The 19233-nt window shown below is 36.1% G+C and overlaps 1 protein-coding gene across 1 annotated transcript in view; it reads left to right on the top strand.

Moving 5' to 3' along the window:
- MYO3B (myosin IIIB) overlaps window positions 1-19233 on the top strand; it is a gene marked incomplete at its 3' end in the record, with an annotated part of 190620 nt that overhangs the window by 63758 nt on the left and 107629 nt on the right. Inside the window, exon 10 of the mRNA XM_083864590.1 lies at window positions 10518-10685. Within this exon, the coding sequence (XP_083720716.1) occupies window positions 10518-10685 (168 nt within the window). The remainder of the gene's footprint in view (window positions 1-10517; window positions 10686-19233) is intronic.

The raw sequence follows: 19233 nt of genomic DNA, 5'->3' as shown, positions 1-19233 counted from the left end.
TTGAATCTGTTCTGTTCCTTGGTGTATCCAGTTAATTGCAGAGTACAATATCCCTACCTGATACTTTTTTCAACAACTTGTGTACTAAGGTCTTGCCATTTTAGAAGAAGTTAAAAATAAAAACACTAATGCAAATTTTATTAGTAATCTGAAAAATACTGCTATTTACTATGCCGATCTTTAACCAGACAGGAAGGTGAGATGTAGTGTAATGTTTGACCTACAGAGGAAGGACAACATCATCATCATCATCATTATTATTATTATTACTGCAATGTAACTCAGAATCTCTTCAGTGTAAGTAGCAGAAGTATTTACAGATTGGGTACAGATTACAGTAGAGCAGATTGATCCAAGTTCTGGTTCTCCGTAATGCATGTCCTTGTTTACACAGCAGGGTGCATTGGGATCTATGGCAGATTCAGTGTTGAAGTACAAGGGTCACCAAGTGGTGGATGAATTTCATTCTGTTATAAAAAAACATTGGTTACATTGTATTTAAAGGCTGTAGTCTTTATTCTGCGGGACCAGCACTAGTAGATTATATTCCACTTGTGTTTTAAAAAGTCACTGCACCTGGTAAATAAGATTACATTCCTGTCTCAGGAACATTGTGCATTAACCTTCAGCATTGTTATATAAGTTTTTTTTTCTTGGTAACTTCCCTGTTAGAAGTCCCTGCTGAGCTTGAGAACAATACAAAAACTCAGCTAAACATTTCTTAGCATTTGTTCAGTCCTTTAGTTTAGCGTGCACTGTTCATAAAACAAATCAGATGTTAATCCTTTATGGCTAAACTTGTTTTTAATCTTATCCTTTGAGTTTCTTATATATTTAAATTGTATCTCTTTAATCATATGGATTATTATTTACTTTTGCTTTTACTTCTTCATCATAAATTTTTGCAAGTTCTCAAATCTTGCTTTTCATTTTTGCAGTGATGTGCAAAATGAAGTAAGGAAATATGCTCATACATGGTTCTCTTAACATGGAGAAATGCAACAATTGTAATAAATACCCCATGTTACAGCTGCATTTAAAAGAATACTGAAATTGAAATATCTCTGACATTGTTGTATTCTTGGGCATGTGTTAGTAACGTTATGATACAGAGGTTACAAGATATTTTTATGGAGGCTTAGATTTACATTAGTGGATTTTTTAGAAAAATTTAGTTAATGAAACATTGGATCATACAACTGCAAACCTTTTAGCCATTACTGATAATTTGCTCATTTATATGCATTAGTTATGCATTTGTTGATGCCTGCCTTGTGACAACCTAGTTATGATAAATTAAAAGCAGTGATTGTATAAATTCCATAGTGCCTTTTAACCGTGTGTTAGGACCTTGCCTGATGTTTCTGTCACCCTTGTGATGAGTGGTTAGCTTTTGAATAATTTCATTATCTACCTCCTTCTTGATGCTAGCATCATTTGCATAACAAGCTTATCTATTCAAGTTGCAGGCCAGACCTGTGTACTGACCAAAACTGAGCATGTTGCTTTGGCTAAGCTTTTGATTTCAGTTTGTTTTATGCAATAATTTTGTTTATGCCAAGATCGCCAAACCTGGTCACTGTAGCTTTTTTCCGGCCCATTTTGCCATCCCTTGAAATGCCATTGTCTCAAGAGGCATTTTTTTATAAGTGGTCTCTAACATATTACAGTGATTTACAGCATGCCTGAGCTGGAAATTTCATTGTTGATAAATCTAAGCTGCTAAAATAGCAATCATACATTTTTCAGGAATGAAGTCTATATTTTTAATTATAATACTATTGCCTCAAGAGATGAAGACTTTGCAGCAGCATTTTAGTCAGATGCAATGCTTACAGAATCTGAACAGAGAATGTCAAGATGGCTTTTAGCTTGGTGAATCTATGTTTCTATTCCCAGCTCTGTTGACATTGATTTGAGATGAAGACTGTAATGTGTAGTTCTCATAAGATTTTTTACAATGAAGGTAGTGAGTCCGAGTTAGATATTTTGTTTTTAAGAAATGCACAGAAGACACAATTTCAGCTCTCATCTCTGGCAACAGGCTGATTTTGTATTTGGTATCTACTAAGATACAGGCTACACATACATACTTCGTTGACAGGTCAATGAAGTTCTACATATGTGTATTTATCTATACTGCAGTGATTGTGTATGAAAAATATGGCTCTCCAGATGTAATGTGAGTGATAATTAATTACCTTTACTTTATCTACATATCAGTAGGATTTTTACCATTTCTGTAAGACCATGTAAACTACCACAGCAGTGACAAATAATTTTCTTGGCACTTTAAAGCTTGACTGATCTTGAGGGATAAATAGGAGAGTTAATATGTTCTTGTAGTAGAAGAATGCAATAACTTTTATTTACATTACATCACAAAATGGTAATTTAATTCAGATTAGTAGTGGTATCTCCAGAGACAGACATTCTCCTTTTAAATTTATTTAACCAATGATTAGCTATTATGGTTCTTTGAATTAATTAGTCATTCTTGAGCTGGAGGGAATTAAAGAATTAAGAAATTCAGGAAATAATAAAGTCAAAATTTGAACTTTAGGATTTATAGTCACATTTATCATCAGAATGTAACTTTTAGCAATGACATTGCAAACACAGTACAAAGATAATTTTTTGTCCTGATAAACTCACTTTTTTGTACTCAATTTAAACACGGCTTAGCAAGCTGAATTTCATATTGATGAGTCTACATTCAGAGCTATTCAGTTAATAGGTCATCTAGATTATATAGGTTTTAAGTGGTCCATCTGTATTTAATTTCTCTGAATGCAGATAAAGTTTTTTAACAATCTAAGCAATTGTCTAGTGACATTCTGTTCATGTTACATAAAGAACATTTTACTGTTTCTTTCATTGAGAACATGATATGCATTTGACATAACTTACTAAGTTCATGGTGTCTGGGAAGGCAGAGGTTTGCAAATGTCAGAAAGATACAGATTGCAATGTATAAGGTTATCACCAAATCTGTACATTTTTGCATTTCATTCATTGATGTAGACTCTCAGAATCTGTCTACAGATGAACTTGAAATGCCAAATTATAATACCTGACAAAAGATCTCTGCCACTTTTGAACATTGCATGAAACATATGTATTTATACAGAGGAATGGACATATTTATTAAATGCAGTTATCTTCAACTTTCTAATGAGTAGTTGTAGGAAAAATCGTGCTTCAAATCAGCTGCATGCTGTAGTGTCAAAGCGGGATAGGTGCCTGAGGGAGAATGTTTGGTACACATGCAAAGCATACTGTTTCTAATAAAAAGCTTCAGTTTTGCAAGGTTCTGAAGGGATTTTGTTTTTCTGGGCCTTCAAGGGCAGACCAAAGAAACAGAGCAGACCAATTCCTGGTGAAAGGAAATCAATTTCATCATGCAGTAAATAAATGTATTTGGTCATTTTGAGATGTTCCTAGAGTTATTCTGATTGTATTTCTGTTGTCACTGATAAAATTTCAAAGATTTCAACTGTCAGACCCATCCTGAACAGCTGCAAGAAGTGCCACTCCGTAGAGTTTCTGTTGTTTGTTCTCTAAACCATGTATATGAGCCAAAATATATTGTAATACCTACCCAGCCCAAACAAGGCTGGGAAACCGGTTCTAAATTTTGAAGATTTAGAAGAGGTAAAGGTATTTACTACACCTAATTTTACAATTTCAGTGTGATAGAATCTTAGTTATGTTTCAGATGTGTGCTCTAAATTATACTATATGGTGCTTGATATTGAACATTAAACTGAAAGAAGATTTATTAAGAAAATAGGTGATGGTGACATTTCAGTGTTTGAGTATTTGTCTCATTCTTAAGGAGCATTAGTAATTTACACCATTTACTACCAAAAGGCAGATCAATAATGTTATAAATGTGTTCTGACCCTCAAAATTTATACCATGCATGTGATGATTGAGTTCTTTGTCGTAAATTCAGTCTTTCATCCTGGTATCTGATTGTAGCAGAATGAGCAGTAAAATACTTATTATTTATCATGGGCTGCTGTGCAAGACAGGAGACCTATTTAACCTCCACACATATCCCTAGTGCCCAGCATTTACTTTTTGCAAAGGGACAGCTATATATAGTCCTGAAGATAAGGTTATTTCTATCCTATGAGTCCTGCTGAATTAGGACTGAAAACAGAAATGCTGTTGGCAAAGCTGTCACAGTTTTTTAGTTCACTTTTGCAAATTAGTGACCTGCAGCAGTGGGGGTTGGGCAGGCCTGCAAGTGGAAAGCAGGGAAGTGTCAGAGAAGCAGGCACATTACTGCATCTTATTATAGATGTAGTTCATGAAATGTCTTCTCCACCTCTTGGCTGCATGTAACTGACCAGTGCCTGCCACAGCTACATGTGGTACAGGGGTGGAAGGAACACTCAGTTACTGAGCATTTTAACCAGCTAAGAAATATCAGAGATTGTTATTTTTCCTTCCTTGACTGGAAAGTTTCTGACTTAATGTATCTGGCCTAGATGATCCTGCTTGTCAGTGCCTATCCTTCCATTTCTCTAAGCAGAGGGAGTCAACCCATTTGAGGTCATGGTCTTGATTTCATTAATCTTGCATCATGAAGCAACCTTGTGATGTAAGTAATCAGGTAAGTATGTGGATTAAAAAAAGGCTCAGAACCTACAGACCTCATTCTCCCTGCTTAGGAGAGAATGCTCTGTCCTTTTAAGAGAGTATGACCTTTCTCCTCTTCCTCTGGGAAATTTCCACTCTAGAACCTCAGCTGAGCCACTCTAGAACACCTCTATCTTTGGGGACAGTCTGGTAACTATATTTTTTGGGACTGGGACAAGAGGACCTTAGCACCTCTGGATGACCTGGAGTCTGCTTCAAGACCCTGGAAAGCTCTTTTATCCTAATATCAGAGTCCTGGAAACATTCCTCACTGCTAGACAGCAGATACTTGTGCAAGGAGTGGAGTATGTGGAGGGCAGGGGAGAATGGTCTAGAGCTGTGAGAGGAGCTGGTGATGAGGAAAGCACCCTGATGAGGCAGGGAGTGGAAGGGAGATAAGGACCAGAGGAGTGGCAGTGGGGACTTTGGCTAACACATAACAGCTGAACAGCGCAGAGACTTTATATCACTGTCACCCAGAGGCTGTTGTTTGAATCCCCCAGCTCTAATAAAGTCTGATACACAGTCATAATTTCTTCCAAATATTTACCTATGTATCTTCTGTGCATGTAGATATTAAATAATTGCTTAGATGTCTGGTTGGGTATCTGGGTTATGAGACAAAATGAGTTCCAGCAATATACTGTAGCAGATAAGAAATCATCAGAAAATGTAACATTTACAAAATGTAATTGAAAAAACCAAAATACTGGCAATAAATCATAATGTAACTAAGCAATGAGAGTTGCAGCTGCTTGATTTCTTTCTCTTTAAAGAAAGCACTTGAGGTCAAATAGATCATTATAGATCTAATGAAAGAGAATTTCTGAAAGAAAGAACTGCTGCTGCTCTGCTTAGGTTTGGCTGCAATAGTGAGTGACGTTAGTAATTATTTTTCTATTTCTGAACACACAGGAGACTTAGACCACCACTGCAGCTCTTATGAAATCTGTTTCTTTCCATTTATTCATTAGTAAATATTAGCTCATGAATGCTGATAAATATCTCTCCTTTTCAGCCATCTGATTGGCTACTTATGAAATGGCTGTTTACATTGTGAGACCCAGCAATTCCAACAATGTTATCATCCGAGTGCAAGCAGCCAGTGAATTTTTAGAGGCTGTCTCAGATGGGCCTGTGGATGGGAGGCTGCTCTTATCCTCTGCTAATAAATGCTTCATCTTTGCTTGTAATTGTGGCAGAATGGAAATGGTGCTTAGGAGCCTGGCTGTGAGATTGCTGCAAATGGCTGCAACCTATGTTTAATGTAGTGACGCTAATGAATTCTGAGAATTAATTTTCAGCTAAAAAAGCATGATGGAAGATACTAGAATTTCCAATTAGATAATGGATTGACTTTTGTCAAGGCAAACATACAATTTTTATTTCTTTTTTAATCTCTACTTACTAAGCCATTCTGTTATTTTAGATCTAAAAAACAGCAGACTAAATGTAATACTTTCATCATACCTTATTTGAAACCCATCTTGTAGTAGATTTGCTACCAATTTGCTCAGGTCAAACTAATGCACCGCCTTTTTTTTTTTTTTTTTTCTTTTTTTTTTTTTTTTTTTTTTTTTTTTTTTTTTTTTTTTTTTTTCTTTTTTTTTTTTTCATGAGCCAAACAATTGGCTGAATTTGCAGGTGCAGCACATTTACTGGTTTTATGAATAATTGCAGTATGGTTGATGTTTGACAGTGCCTGAGCTAACTGTCCAAACTGGTCTTAAATTAATGCTCAGGTGAGAAGCTGAAAATGTTTTCATTTTCTTTTTCCTCAGAAACAAATCCTTCATTAGTAGGGCTTTTTAATGTTGTTTTTCACTTGTACAATGCACACACTTCTTTCATAATATTTTGTGATGAGTGAAATTGTAAAAGCTGTTTTGTTACTGTACCCTTTCAAATGTTAACATTACTGAATTTTTGTTTATTACTCTTGATTCTTTTTTTTCTGGTATATATGGTAGATATATTTTCTCACTGAACTTACTGGCAATTTTGAACTCAAATGCTCATATAATTAACTTTTCCACACATTATAATTCTATGTCAGAGTGCAGGTCAGTAGAAAACTTTGTGATAATTCCCACCTCTGTGCAGGCTTTAGCATTGGAACAGCTGATTTTTTAATTTTTTAATTTTTTTTTTTCTGAAGAGCATTATAGTGTCAATACTGCCTCCAGTAGGATGACAATGACACCTTATTGAACACCTGCAGTGACACCAGCAGTCTGATGCATCATTTTTCATTCGCACTTAGGTGGTGGCCCAAGAATTTTTATTTTACAGATGATGTTGACTAAGAACAGCAGCAGCAGCAGCAGGCATTCATGTTGCACTAAAAGCAACACAGTTGAACTGACAGGGTGTAGAAGCAGAATATTAATAGGCTTTTTCTAATAGAGAGGAATAAGGACAAAGGAATATGCACTGCGAAACATAAAGGCTATGTTTTCAGTGTCACATGGCAGCTTTCCATCCTACATTCCATCACAGCAAGCCTGGTGAGACATCAAATTGGCACTGAATAGTTGAGTACAGACTGAGCCCTCAGTACCTAAAGTGACTAAGCTGCAAGCTGTTTACTGTGTTTGAAACATAGTAAGGAGTAATTTCCAGAAGTGACTGTGTCAAAACTTCTGCTGTTTAGAGGCAAAGGAGAGTGTGCCTTATACACTTCAGTTTCCTATGGCCAACTTGGTCTTTCTGCTGCTGTGTTTTTAAACTGCTAGGAACTTGCCATTTGACTTGATGGATTAAACTGACTAGTGGAAATGTCCTGTCAGTCTCTTCCCTGAAGCTGAAGTACTCACACACAAAGTTACAGACATGAATTTAAGCAGCTCTGCCTCACCCTGGCACAGCTGTTAGTTACTAGCTGTGTGCTTTGTTGTGTCATCACATTAACCATCTGAAAGAACTCTTCTTCCAATGAAGACAGAAACTTGGCACAATAGGAGATGTGCTGTCTGATCTTGGAGCAGAGAGTTTGATTACAGAATCATGTTGATGTGTCTTGTGTCATTAACTCAGTCATCCTGCGATTCAACAAAGTGTTGGTTGTATTTCGAGTGAAATCCTATGTGAACACAAACTGCAGCAATATCCTACTACCAGAGAATGAAGGCTGCATTTAGATTAAACAATAGATAAACACGATTGTTGAAACGTGAAGCATGCACACAAAGTGAATAGTCAGTGGGGATTGGCAAGATTATGCTAGAGAATCAAAGATAATCCTAAAGATCTCCGAGATCACCTCCTTCACAGAACTTACCTGTGCTCATTAAAGCATCTGCCAGACCTGAAAAGCTCACATTTCAGGCATGCAAGAGAGAAGCTAAGAACTTTTTTCTCAAAAATGTCCCTTCTTGTTGGGCTTCCACAATGAGTGCAGTATCCGGGACATTTTGATGTTTCACCTGGGGGCCATGTATATAGAAAAACTCTAATGCAACTTCTGTCTGTAGGGTGTCCCTGTGGATGCATTGTTCAGAGCTCAGAGAATTCATATTAATAACTGCATGCTGCCAGGTCAAAGGTTTGCATGTTCTTCACACTTTTGATAAACACAAGATATCCTGTCTGGAACTGTAGAATTTTTTTAAGAGAATCCATTTAAACTCTAATGTTATTATCTGAAAAGCCTTTTGTGATAGGATGAGAGATGATGGCTTTAAACAAAAAGAGAGTAGATTCAGACTAGTTGTCAGAAGGACATGTTTTAGGCTGAGGTGAAACACTGACAGAGGTTGGTAGATGCACCATCCCTGGAAACAGTCAAAGTCAAGCTGAGGGTTCTGAGCAACTTGATATATAGAGTTGATGTCCCTGTGCATTGCAGGGGATTTGGACTAGATGACCTTGAATGGTCCCTTCCAACATGAACTGTCCATGTTCCTATGATGTAGATTCACTTGGATTTGGTTATAGTACTGAAAAACTCCAGATGAAACCAAATTTAACAAGAACATTTATATATTAACAATAAAATATAAATGCTGTAAAGTTGGAATTCTTGATAGAACGGTAAAAGCCATGAGTGCATGAGCTTTTCAGACTGAATTCTCCACTTCAGATACTTGCCATCAATCTGTGAATTTGTATAATGTGTAGCACTTGTTTTGTTCTCTTTTCCTCTGTCTTCCTGATTAATGTTGTCTTTCTTTTCAAATGCTTTTTTCCTTTTTCTCAGGAAACATGAATTTAAACAGGATTGGCATGGACCATATTGTCTGTGTGGGTGTATTGACTTTTAAAACTCCCAGAATACAAAAAGAAAAGGGGTAGGGGAGATTGTCAGAACCTGTTCAAGGGTAATGATGGATCTTTTCATGGAGGGGAAGGATTGGTATTTATAGCCTTGCACTCAGAGGGACGGAGATAAAGCAGGTTGTGTTGCTTTAGTGTTTCTGTCAGGAGGCTACAGTTCTAGCCTATAGCAAAATCGTTCCAAAAACTGGTAACACATTTTACAGACTTTTTCCCTGGACTAGATGTACAGAAGAGATTAGCAAAATGGTTTTCGGGAACCTAAAGTATTAAAGTTGTGTGCAAAGATATTTCAGGACCAGACTTTAGTCTTCAGTAAAGTCTTTGAGGTGAGGCTAAACTTTAATAACTTGCTAATGTGTTTGGTAGTATTTGAAATCAATTAATGTATATGATTTTTTGTAATGTAGTTTAAATTTTGTACATCGTAACTTTTATTACTAGAATATAAATTCTGAAATGTATTAAAGTTTCACTGAACTTTTGGCTAAAATGATAGCCTTTATTTGTGATATTTAGCCTGGGAAGGGGAGGTACTTTATGTACTTATTCAGCAAATATGAAAGGAAATTGTGAACTATGTAATATGAATGCATCTCATCAAATAAATTCATCTTGAGCTATAATTTGCTAAAATTACAGATACTAGAAGGGAGGTATATACTGAATTGCAGCACTTCTTTTTCACATTCTCAAATAATATCATTTTAATTATTATTTGAGCAAGATTAATAGAATGATTTAATATTATTAATTAGAGGATACTTGAAAGCAGTCTTATCCTGTTGGATCATTCTTCTGCTTGAATGGTATTATTTCAGCTTTATTATGCCAAAAATAATTCAACTTGAGTGATGACTTTGCCAAACTTAAATCTTGATTATATAAATTAGCATGGTGCTTTATTTTATGCTGATTTAATAGGACATATTTTTTTACTCATTACTAGTTCACCTGTTCCTATCACAGAAAGAACTTTGGTACCCTGGCTAGCATTTAATTCTGACTGATTCCTTTCTCTTCCAGACTGAATTATGCAGGTTTACAGAATTTTCTATAATTCTTCTGTTAACACTCATCATTGTGATATAGAATACCTACCCATAACATTCATTTTGAAAGCAAAGTTCTATATCAAATCATTCTGATTAGTGTTGTACCACTGATTTAGGTTGTGATTTTCAATGGGCTATGTCCTGCAGTTCATAGTCAAACTCTCATCGGAGAATAGGTAGAAAATTGAAGTGAATGAAGTGTTGTCTATTCATCTTAATTTTTATGTATATTAACCATATGTACATTAACTCTTACAGGATACAATGTCATTTTTTTCCTTTTATCTAGTTACAGTTAAAAAGAGAGAGGAAATAAGCTCAAATTTGTAGTCTTTATACTAGTATACTTATAGAGTGCATTTACTTAGCTAAGTATTTTATGCCAGATTTATTGCTGTATGGAAGAGTCTTCTTACGTATTGAGGAACTCAGATTTGTGGAAAAAAACCCCAGAGTAACAGCCACAGAGTAAACTGACTCAATTCATGCTGTAATCATCTAACATCATTGTCTGAGACCCCTATTTCTCTGTCACAGGTGTCTAATCAAAGATTTTGAAAAGCGCCCTTCGGTCACCCATCTTCTGGAACATCCGTTTATTAAACAAGTACATGGTAAAGACATGTCTCTGCAAAAACAGCTGGCTGAGCTCATCCAAGAACAACAGCAGCTAGGCTCCATAGCCAAAACAAGATACTGTACAAGGTACTGTATGTAGCACCACCTATGCTATAGCCCTCCTTCCTCACACTTATACTGGAAGCACAAATTGAAACTTTGAATGTGACTTTTACTGTTTCAAATGATCGTATTAATGCCTTGACTGGCAATATTATTAGTAACAAGTGCTGCTTGTCATGTGAATGTAAGAGTCGTGTTTTCCCTTTGATGTTTTTAAAGCTAGTTTCATCAGCTATAATGCAACCTTCTTTGCCTTTCTTTCTCCCACTGAACTTGGTTCTATACTTGTTCTCACTTGGTTCAGTCAGAAAAATGTTGATAATTCCAGAATGTTCTGATTTATGGAAATAAATGTGGGCATGAAACATTATCTCATACTTTGCATTATATCATACTTTGGTAACAGATCTTTAAAAATACAGCTGTGAGCATTCAAGTGACTGTTAAAGAAAGTTAAGAACAGAAAATTTTGAAGTTTACTGTTTGATTAAATCCTATTAGTAAGAAGGCTGTTCTGTACTGAAAGTAGTTGTTTTGCCTATGGTTTAATAATAATTTCTATTTTTTCATGAAGCTCAGTAATTAATTTTAAAATGTGCTTAAAAAGCAATGCACTTTTATCGGCAGAAGTGGCATCTTTTGAAGCTGATTGTAAATATGTCTTAGTTTAGTTGTTGTCCAGAGGGTGGCAGAATTTCACTGTTTCAAAAGAGAATTAAATGCAAATGAACACACTGTCCCAAGCTCAGCAATCATTCTGTAATATAAAATTCTAGAGTTAGATAAGCTTTGGCCCATTATTATAAATAATCACCTACTAATGTTGATGAAGTAAATTAGATGTTATGATATAAGTCATAAACACGTATATACTTGCATCCCATAGAACTCTGTGGCTTACATGCTAAAGGCCCAAACAAAAATGTACAAGTTAAAATAAAGGAATGGTTGTTAAGTAAAGTTTCAACGTGAAGCTGACTTCTGTAGGTGATGTTTGTTTGTTTGTTTTGTGGGCTGTGTGTGTTTTTTCTTGTTAGTTTTTTTGTTTGTTTTCTGGGAAAACATATCTGGAAATGCTCATTGTGGGTGGGAGTTACGCCAGGATTACAGTAGAAGTTACTGCTTTATCTGGTTTCCTAAGATTCCTTCCCCATATAGCACCTCATAGATCACATTGCCTACAGCTATATATAGCATGGCTGGCCCAAGAGGTATAAGAATTTTTCCAGCTGTTGACCTGATTGCACATATAGACAGAGTAAAATGCTCCTTGTGCTAAGAGGAGCTCTGAAATGGATTTGTCATGGTATTCCAATACATTCTTCTGGGATTGAGCTCCATAATGTGGAGTGACAAAGAGCCAAGACCACGACAGCATTTCTTTCCTCAAGCCTTTTCATGTATTAGCTGGGTGTGCTGTGACAGACAAGCTTCTGCACCTTAGACATGACTGGACTGTAAGAAGGATTTTACTTCCCAGCACCCTAGTATGAATCAGTGCTCAGCTAAGGGAGCTTAACTCCTTGTCCGTCCTGTCACCACCTAACCCAGTTATTTTCAAATGAAAACCTTTCTGATTGTTTTAGCATTGTACTATGGTATCCTTACTTCTTCTGTGGAGCACCAGCCCACTGTGATCAGGTTTGAGAGCATGCTCAGTGAGGACAAAAATCTACTTATTGTTTACCTCTGAAATCTGCAATATATTGTTCAAATTGATATTCTAAAGATTTCAAAATTGATCAAATTGGTACAAACTTTATTGAGATAGCAAAAGTACATCCCTGCAAAATATTAAGTCTGTGGGCTAGACAGTTAATACTGGACTAGAAACATAAGATTATGACAAAAGAACAGACCACCAAGAGCATCTAATTATAATTTTCCCCAGAGGATCAACATAGCCTCATAACAGTAAAAAACTTGGCTCTGTAATAGGGATATTGTACCCTCTAGAAAAATTGCTACCAATTAAAAGCCTTTAAAACCTCTGTAATGTATCTACAACATAATTTTCAATACAAAATTTGACATGCAGAAGAACATATGACCAGATGGTACTGTAAAAAATTTACTGGCATTCATTTCTACTGATCTGTAGAAGTCATCTGAATATATGGTCACCACTTCAAAGTAAACAAGGCCAATTCAAATCCATGTTAGGTAGAGCATTTCTACTACAACATTGAATATAGTGCATGCTTCTTCTGTTTACTGATGTACGCATGACAGGCATAATGAAATGTATATGAGTTTCCTAGCATTCAGAAATAAAGAAAAATAGACACCCATTTTTAGGAGTAGAGCAACCTTACAAATCAATTATTTAAAAGATAAGTAAGAGAAAATGTTCTCAGAGCACAGGCTGAAAATTTCCAGAAACTGGTAAATCATCAATATGCTTGTGTTAATAGCACTTCTTCTTTGAGAGAGCCCAGGGAGTCACTGGTGATGACAGCTGATCAGGAGGTATCTGTGTTTTGTCTCATATGTGCTTTGGATTTGTGTCTTTTGATTCTGTGCTGAGTCAGCGCCTGTGGGGTTTTAAATGGGATTCTCTTGCAGTGGAGCCATGCCAGTTTTGCCTATTTTGGTACATCACTTCAGGTCACTGTGCCTGAGAGTGAGCCTCCAGACTTGAAAGTCAGTACTAATGACCTAGAGCATGTGAAGAGAGACATAGAGAGCTGATCTAGCAATTCACTGCTAGTGAAAAGGAGAGAACTGGCTTCTTTCTCTCATTTTCCCTCATCTCCCAGGAACAAACTCCTGATGCTGTTTTTATTGCTGTTTCAGGGATTGTCAAAAACCTCCTGAGTCTGAACTTCTACAGTGAGATAAAAAAAAAGAAGCCAGCAGAAACACAGATAACTTTCTACTCTGTTAGTGATTGCAGAGTGGTGCCTCAGGTGATACAGCTGAAGTGAGGGAGGGAATGCTTCACATGACCAGGAATAAGCAGGAGAGTGGTAGAAAGAAACAGTCTGGCCCCTTTTGGTAGGATCATCTGGGTTGGCCTCTGGAGTCACACACTGAAACATCACCTTATTTTAGTTTTTTTCCTTCTTCTTTTGTCAGCTTCTTTGTGTGCAATATAACTAGGCTTAACTTCAGTACATTTCATCAGACCTCTGAACTGAAGGGGTTCTTTATTGACCTTAAGCTCAAAGAAGTCTGTTAACACACATTTGTTGCTGTCATCAGTTTCTGAGATGAACATACTGTTGTTACTTTTCCATGAAGCAACATACTAGAGAATTTTATATACTGATTTCCTTTAAGTTAAAAATTATTAATAAAAATAAAATGTTTATGCTAGTAAAGATCACTTTTTAAAATAACATTAACAATTCATCCTGCTTTTTTACTGAAAAAGATACTCTTTGAAACTTTTCCACTAGTTCTGTTTTTCCCTAAATTATCATTGGTGAGATGCAGATATCTTCTAATCTTATGCAAATAGGTGTTCTCAGAAAACCCAGCCAGAATGCCCCTCTTTCCACACTTGCAGTGAGGAAGAAGATTCTTTTTTTCATGTGTTGGCATCTTTTACACTGAACTTCTTGTGTTTTGACATTTCAGCATTAGCACTCCATTCCTGCATTGCCTGTGTCTTATACTGTCATGAGGAAAAACTCAGTGAGAAAGTCTGCTGTCACAGCTGTGTAAGGATGAGCTCTGGGTATTATCTTTCTTATCCATACCCCTTTTATAAGCTATCAGTTGACTATGTGTGTTTTCTAACAATACCAAAGCATAATTGCTAATTAGCATCAATATACTTTCCATTACAGCTTTGACAGAGTAACAATTGCATGAAGTTTAATTCTAAGGAATTTATTTAGTGTTAAGTAGTTGTCCTGGGTTGCAGTGTAGGATGTACACAAAGTATTTATTCTATCACCATCTTCATGAACTGTTGAAACCAGGTGGGCTAGTGTTTTCCCAAGGGTTTCTTCTGCTTATGGCCTTTGGGGTGTCTTCTGCTAATGGCCAATCAACACCTGGCCCATGAGTCACAGGTAACTCCCTCCAGGGGTTATCTCTGTTTAATGGGCCATCAAGGATCCACTTCACACTCCTCATCCTATTGTGAGATGCTCTGCCCAGGGGGAGGAGCCAAGCATTCTCACCTGGATATAAGCTGGTATGTGGGACAGTGCAAGTGGCACTTACCCACTGGATTCCCAGAGGACCAGAGCTACCAGACCTTTCTACAGGATCACTGCTTCAGGAAGAGTACCTCACCTGGACTGCTTCCACCATCCTGCTCAGGTTGTATTCTGACTCTGTCAGTGATCCTTTGTGTTATTGCATTTATTTTATTTTATTTTTACCTTTTTTCTTATTAAATTATATTTCTGACTTGGAGCCTCTCATTCATTTTGCTTTCAAACCACAACAGTAGTCCACTAGTTCTATTTTATGAAAGTTCTTTAATCCTTGAAAAATAAAGGTTGGTACATCAGAATGTTGCTTCATATGGATTCATTCCAGCCATGCTGCATTTTCCTTCCCCATCTATTCTAAAGTCAAATACAGAATTCCTTTTTAACACATGAATACTGATTTTTAGTTCATCTTGGGAGTCACAGCAGTCTTATTTCTATCAATATATAGCTGCCTCTAGGTAGGAAGCATTTCTTAAAATCAGAAAGGATGCTTTCACAGGATCTCACTTCCCATTTTTCCTTCTTTTCTTTTTTTTTAACTTTCCCACTTCTGTATTCACACAAATACTGTAAGATGGTTGTTCAGATAGTGTCCTTACACGTAGTAACATTTTGAGAACAAGAAATGTCATTCATTCCTAAAGACTTGTACCTCATGTAGCATAAAATTGTAGAATGGAGGACAAAAGAAGGAATCTAAGTTACAGAAAGGTGTGCCAACAGAACAAGCCAACATTGGTCAGGAATGATAAGTAGAACTATAAAAATGTTTTTGTCACAAAAATAATAGCTGAGTGTTGATGGACTCAGTGTGTTTGAGTGTGATTAATGATGTATTCACTAAGTAAAAAAGGGTACACAAGTTAAGCTTACAGTAAACTTGCTGTATTTCAGGGACAGGTTCCTCAAGATGTAGATTCGTATGATTTCTTGTCAGTAAAATACCAGGAATGTTTAGGCACCTGGTGAATTTAATGCAAAAACATACTAGAGGTTTGTGTTCTGTTCCTCATTCTCACTCTGATTTGCTGTGTAATCTCTGTTCTATCACTTGCCCTCAATATTTCTTTGTTCCTTCCACTTACGAAATTGCTATTAATAGTTTTACTTAATATATTATACCTATGAAAAAGAGATAGCAGTTTGCTGAGGCAAGAACTACATCTTGCTTTATAAAGCTGTACTGTACTGTACTGTTAGGTCACTGTAAACCTGGTAATGAAGAGAAACGTGCATAATGCCTGGAGCTCTAGCCATTTTTATTTTCATTCTTCCTGCCCTAGAGTCTGGAGAGTGCTTTGGGAAGGCTATAGGTAAGATATGTTACAAATTATGGCTATTAATAATTCTCACTTAACAGTAAATGTTTTCTTTGTGGAGATTATATTTTTGCTAAATAATATTTGAGTGTGTTTGGTAATCCATTAAGGGAGGTTATGAGAGAGCTGCTCACTTTCCAAATACACCTTTTGATCCCTTGAACTTATTCGTGTGGTTGGTTGCTTTTTTGATTCATAGTATGAGATTCCAACATACAGGCTGATAACCAGCCTGTGTAAGGAGAACGTCAGAAGAGATTTAGTGTGTTTCCTAATATTGCTAAGTTTTAAATGACTCTTCATGCTGTCTACACTGGCAAAATGCACTGCAAAAGGTGGGTGTATTCTCTGGTATTTGTTTATATACATCAAACATTATCCCTGTATTTTTGTTCTTGTCAGGACTTTATCTCAGGCTGGCAAAGCTGGCAGCTGCCTCAGTGTTGAAAAAGTTGAAAAACGGATGTAAAGAGTTTCAAAGCCTTTTAAGCTAGGAATTATATGAAGTTCCATAAATAATGTGTAAAAATACAACAGAACTTGTCATGGAGACATTTAAAAGGGAAACTGATTTGGAACTCTGGTATTCTGTTTATTGTCCCAGCCCTTCCTTGCATAAATTATGGTGATAAAATCTTGCATCCTTTAGGAAGACTTTCTCAAAAAAAGTAAACTTTCCATTTTATTCAGTAAAAAAAAACAAAACAAAAAATGTTTCAAGGCTTGTGAGTAGAAGGAATGGAAAACTGTAGAATTTTAAATCTTTAACCGAAGGCCTTGAAAAGTACTGACCATCAGCAAAAGGGAATGAAATTAAAATGTTTTAGTTTTTTTCTTTTCCCATTTGAATGTACAACAATTAAGAAATTAATTACTTGTGCTCAGTCTTAAAGTAACAAATTGCTCTTTCCAGAATAACGTGTAGGAAAAAATCTAAAACAGAAATGTCATAAGAGCATGTGAGGTGAAGAAATTTAAATGTAGTAACAGATCTATTAGCTGCCTTTTTACTGTGCTGGAGAAGCAAAACATCAAGGAGGAAAAAAGCTGATTAAAATCTTAGAACGGGAGACAGGGAAGAAGAGTCTTCACAGAATGCATTTAAAAATTTTGCTCTTGGTAATATTCTTTGAAGTTGTCTTTCAAAATTTTAGATATTGTGGGTTTCTATGTGGCATTTTCCCATTCCTTCAGAGGAGATAATGTGGAGCACCTGTATGAATTGCAGGAAATAAATCTATATTAATTTTAAAGTAACAGAATTATTTAATAATCACCAGTTGACATCTACATTTATTTAGTTAGCTCTTTAGTTATCAAATGTCACTAGAGGTGAAGTTGAGAAAAACCAGGGTCTCCTCTATTTCCTCAATAACCTAATAACTCCCAATGTAAATGTTATGTAATGATTTGATATTTGAAAGTTAATGTTGATCCAGCATTGAATAGTTTGGGTTTTATGGTTCAAAGTGGCAGCTTCCCAATTATCAGCAGGTTCAAAGAGGCCAGCTCCAAGCATGGCTCAATCTTCTCTTGGATGTTTTCCTACAGAATAGGTATCTTATGCTCCTGTCAGTAAATAGGCTTCTTCATAGGAATCAGAAAAGATCTACTAACCTCTGTTTTAGTTCTTAAAAGAATGAAAAAAACTTCAGCACTTGCATGAATATGGTTTTAAACAAGTTTAAGATAGACTATTCATAAGGAGTTCAGAGTTTACAGGTTTGGGTATCTGGGTCAGTGTACTACTGCTGGTCACCATTTAGAAGTTTATTTCTGTAATGGGGAACAGACATTTGTGAAAACTTGCATTTTGAAGGATAAAAAGCAAATCTGTACATCAGGAAGAATCAAACTTGAAGAAGCCTGGGGAAGAAATAGAAAAGGGGAAAAAACAAAAAGAAAATAGCATTTAATAGTTTGAGAAGGGCAGGAATGTTCAGACTACCTTGTCAGATATTAGAATGACAGTACAATGTCTTGGCAGCTTCCCCCTTCTCATGAACCTGCTGGGTTACAGCAGCAGTCCATCCAAGGAAGTAACTCTTATTACCAGATATCAAGCTTCTCTGCCAGCTCACATTTAGATTTGAAAGCAATTAACCGCAAGGAACTTGATTGCATCCAGTCAGTAATTTTCTTTGGACTCAGAGATAATAACAGAAACAGAACCAGAAATAGTTCTCTGATGTATACACAGTGTAATTCAAGGCAATTCTTTCAGCCTTCTTCTATATGAATATTAGCAAATGAGTTTAAAAGTCTTTTCTCCCTCTTGTAATATATTTTTTTTAAAAATCTCAAAGCTACTGTGGCCCCCAAAAGTGTTCTGAGTATAGTGCATGTGTTTTTACTGGAGATTGTAAACTATAGCTGTAGCACTTATATTGTAATTAAGGCTGTGTCAGTGTCTCTATTATGACCTTTCTTCAACAAATTACGCCAGGCTGAAACTTGATGTAAGGGAACAAAATTAAGTCTTTGCAATGCATGGGAAATAGGCTGTGTATCTCTGTGGCAGTGTCACACTCTCCCCTTTTTTCTTTTTAATTATGTTCAGTATTTTTCTTGTAAATCTCAGGAATTAATTTTAAAATTGACAATAATATAAAGAAGACTAAATACAGAAACCATTATACCTTTGTGAATCCTAGAAACAAACAAACAAACAAACAAACAGTAAACATAAATGCTTAACTGCCCCAGTATGGTAAAGTGAAGGCCCTAAAGATGTTAGGGGTAGAGGAGAGAGAGAATAAAGAAGCAGCTTCCCACTGAAGACAAAATTCTTAGTCTGTGTTGTTTTGTTGCTCAGGTTGGACCTGCTAGCAAAATGACTTTTTGATCTAGAAGTCTCTGTGGTCCATCTAGCTTTTCTTTCCCCATCCCTTGTTGGCAGGATAGAGGAGTGTGTAGCTATTTACAGTCTATTTCTGTACTGTAACTGGTTACTTTTCTTTCAAAATGTATCTTTACCACCAGTAGAACAAATGAATGCTTCCTGCCTTTTCATGAAATGGTTCTCTCAAGGGAGAAATGCGTCTTGCCTTTTGCTCCTCCTACAAAATCCAAGAAAACTGT

This window comes from Zosterops lateralis (genome assembly GCF_965231275.1).
Source record: "Zosterops lateralis genome assembly, chromosome: 7".
NCBI classification, from domain to species: domain Eukaryota; kingdom Metazoa; phylum Chordata; class Aves; order Passeriformes; family Zosteropidae; genus Zosterops; species Zosterops lateralis.
This window is presented reverse-complemented; position numbering and strand designations above follow the sequence as displayed.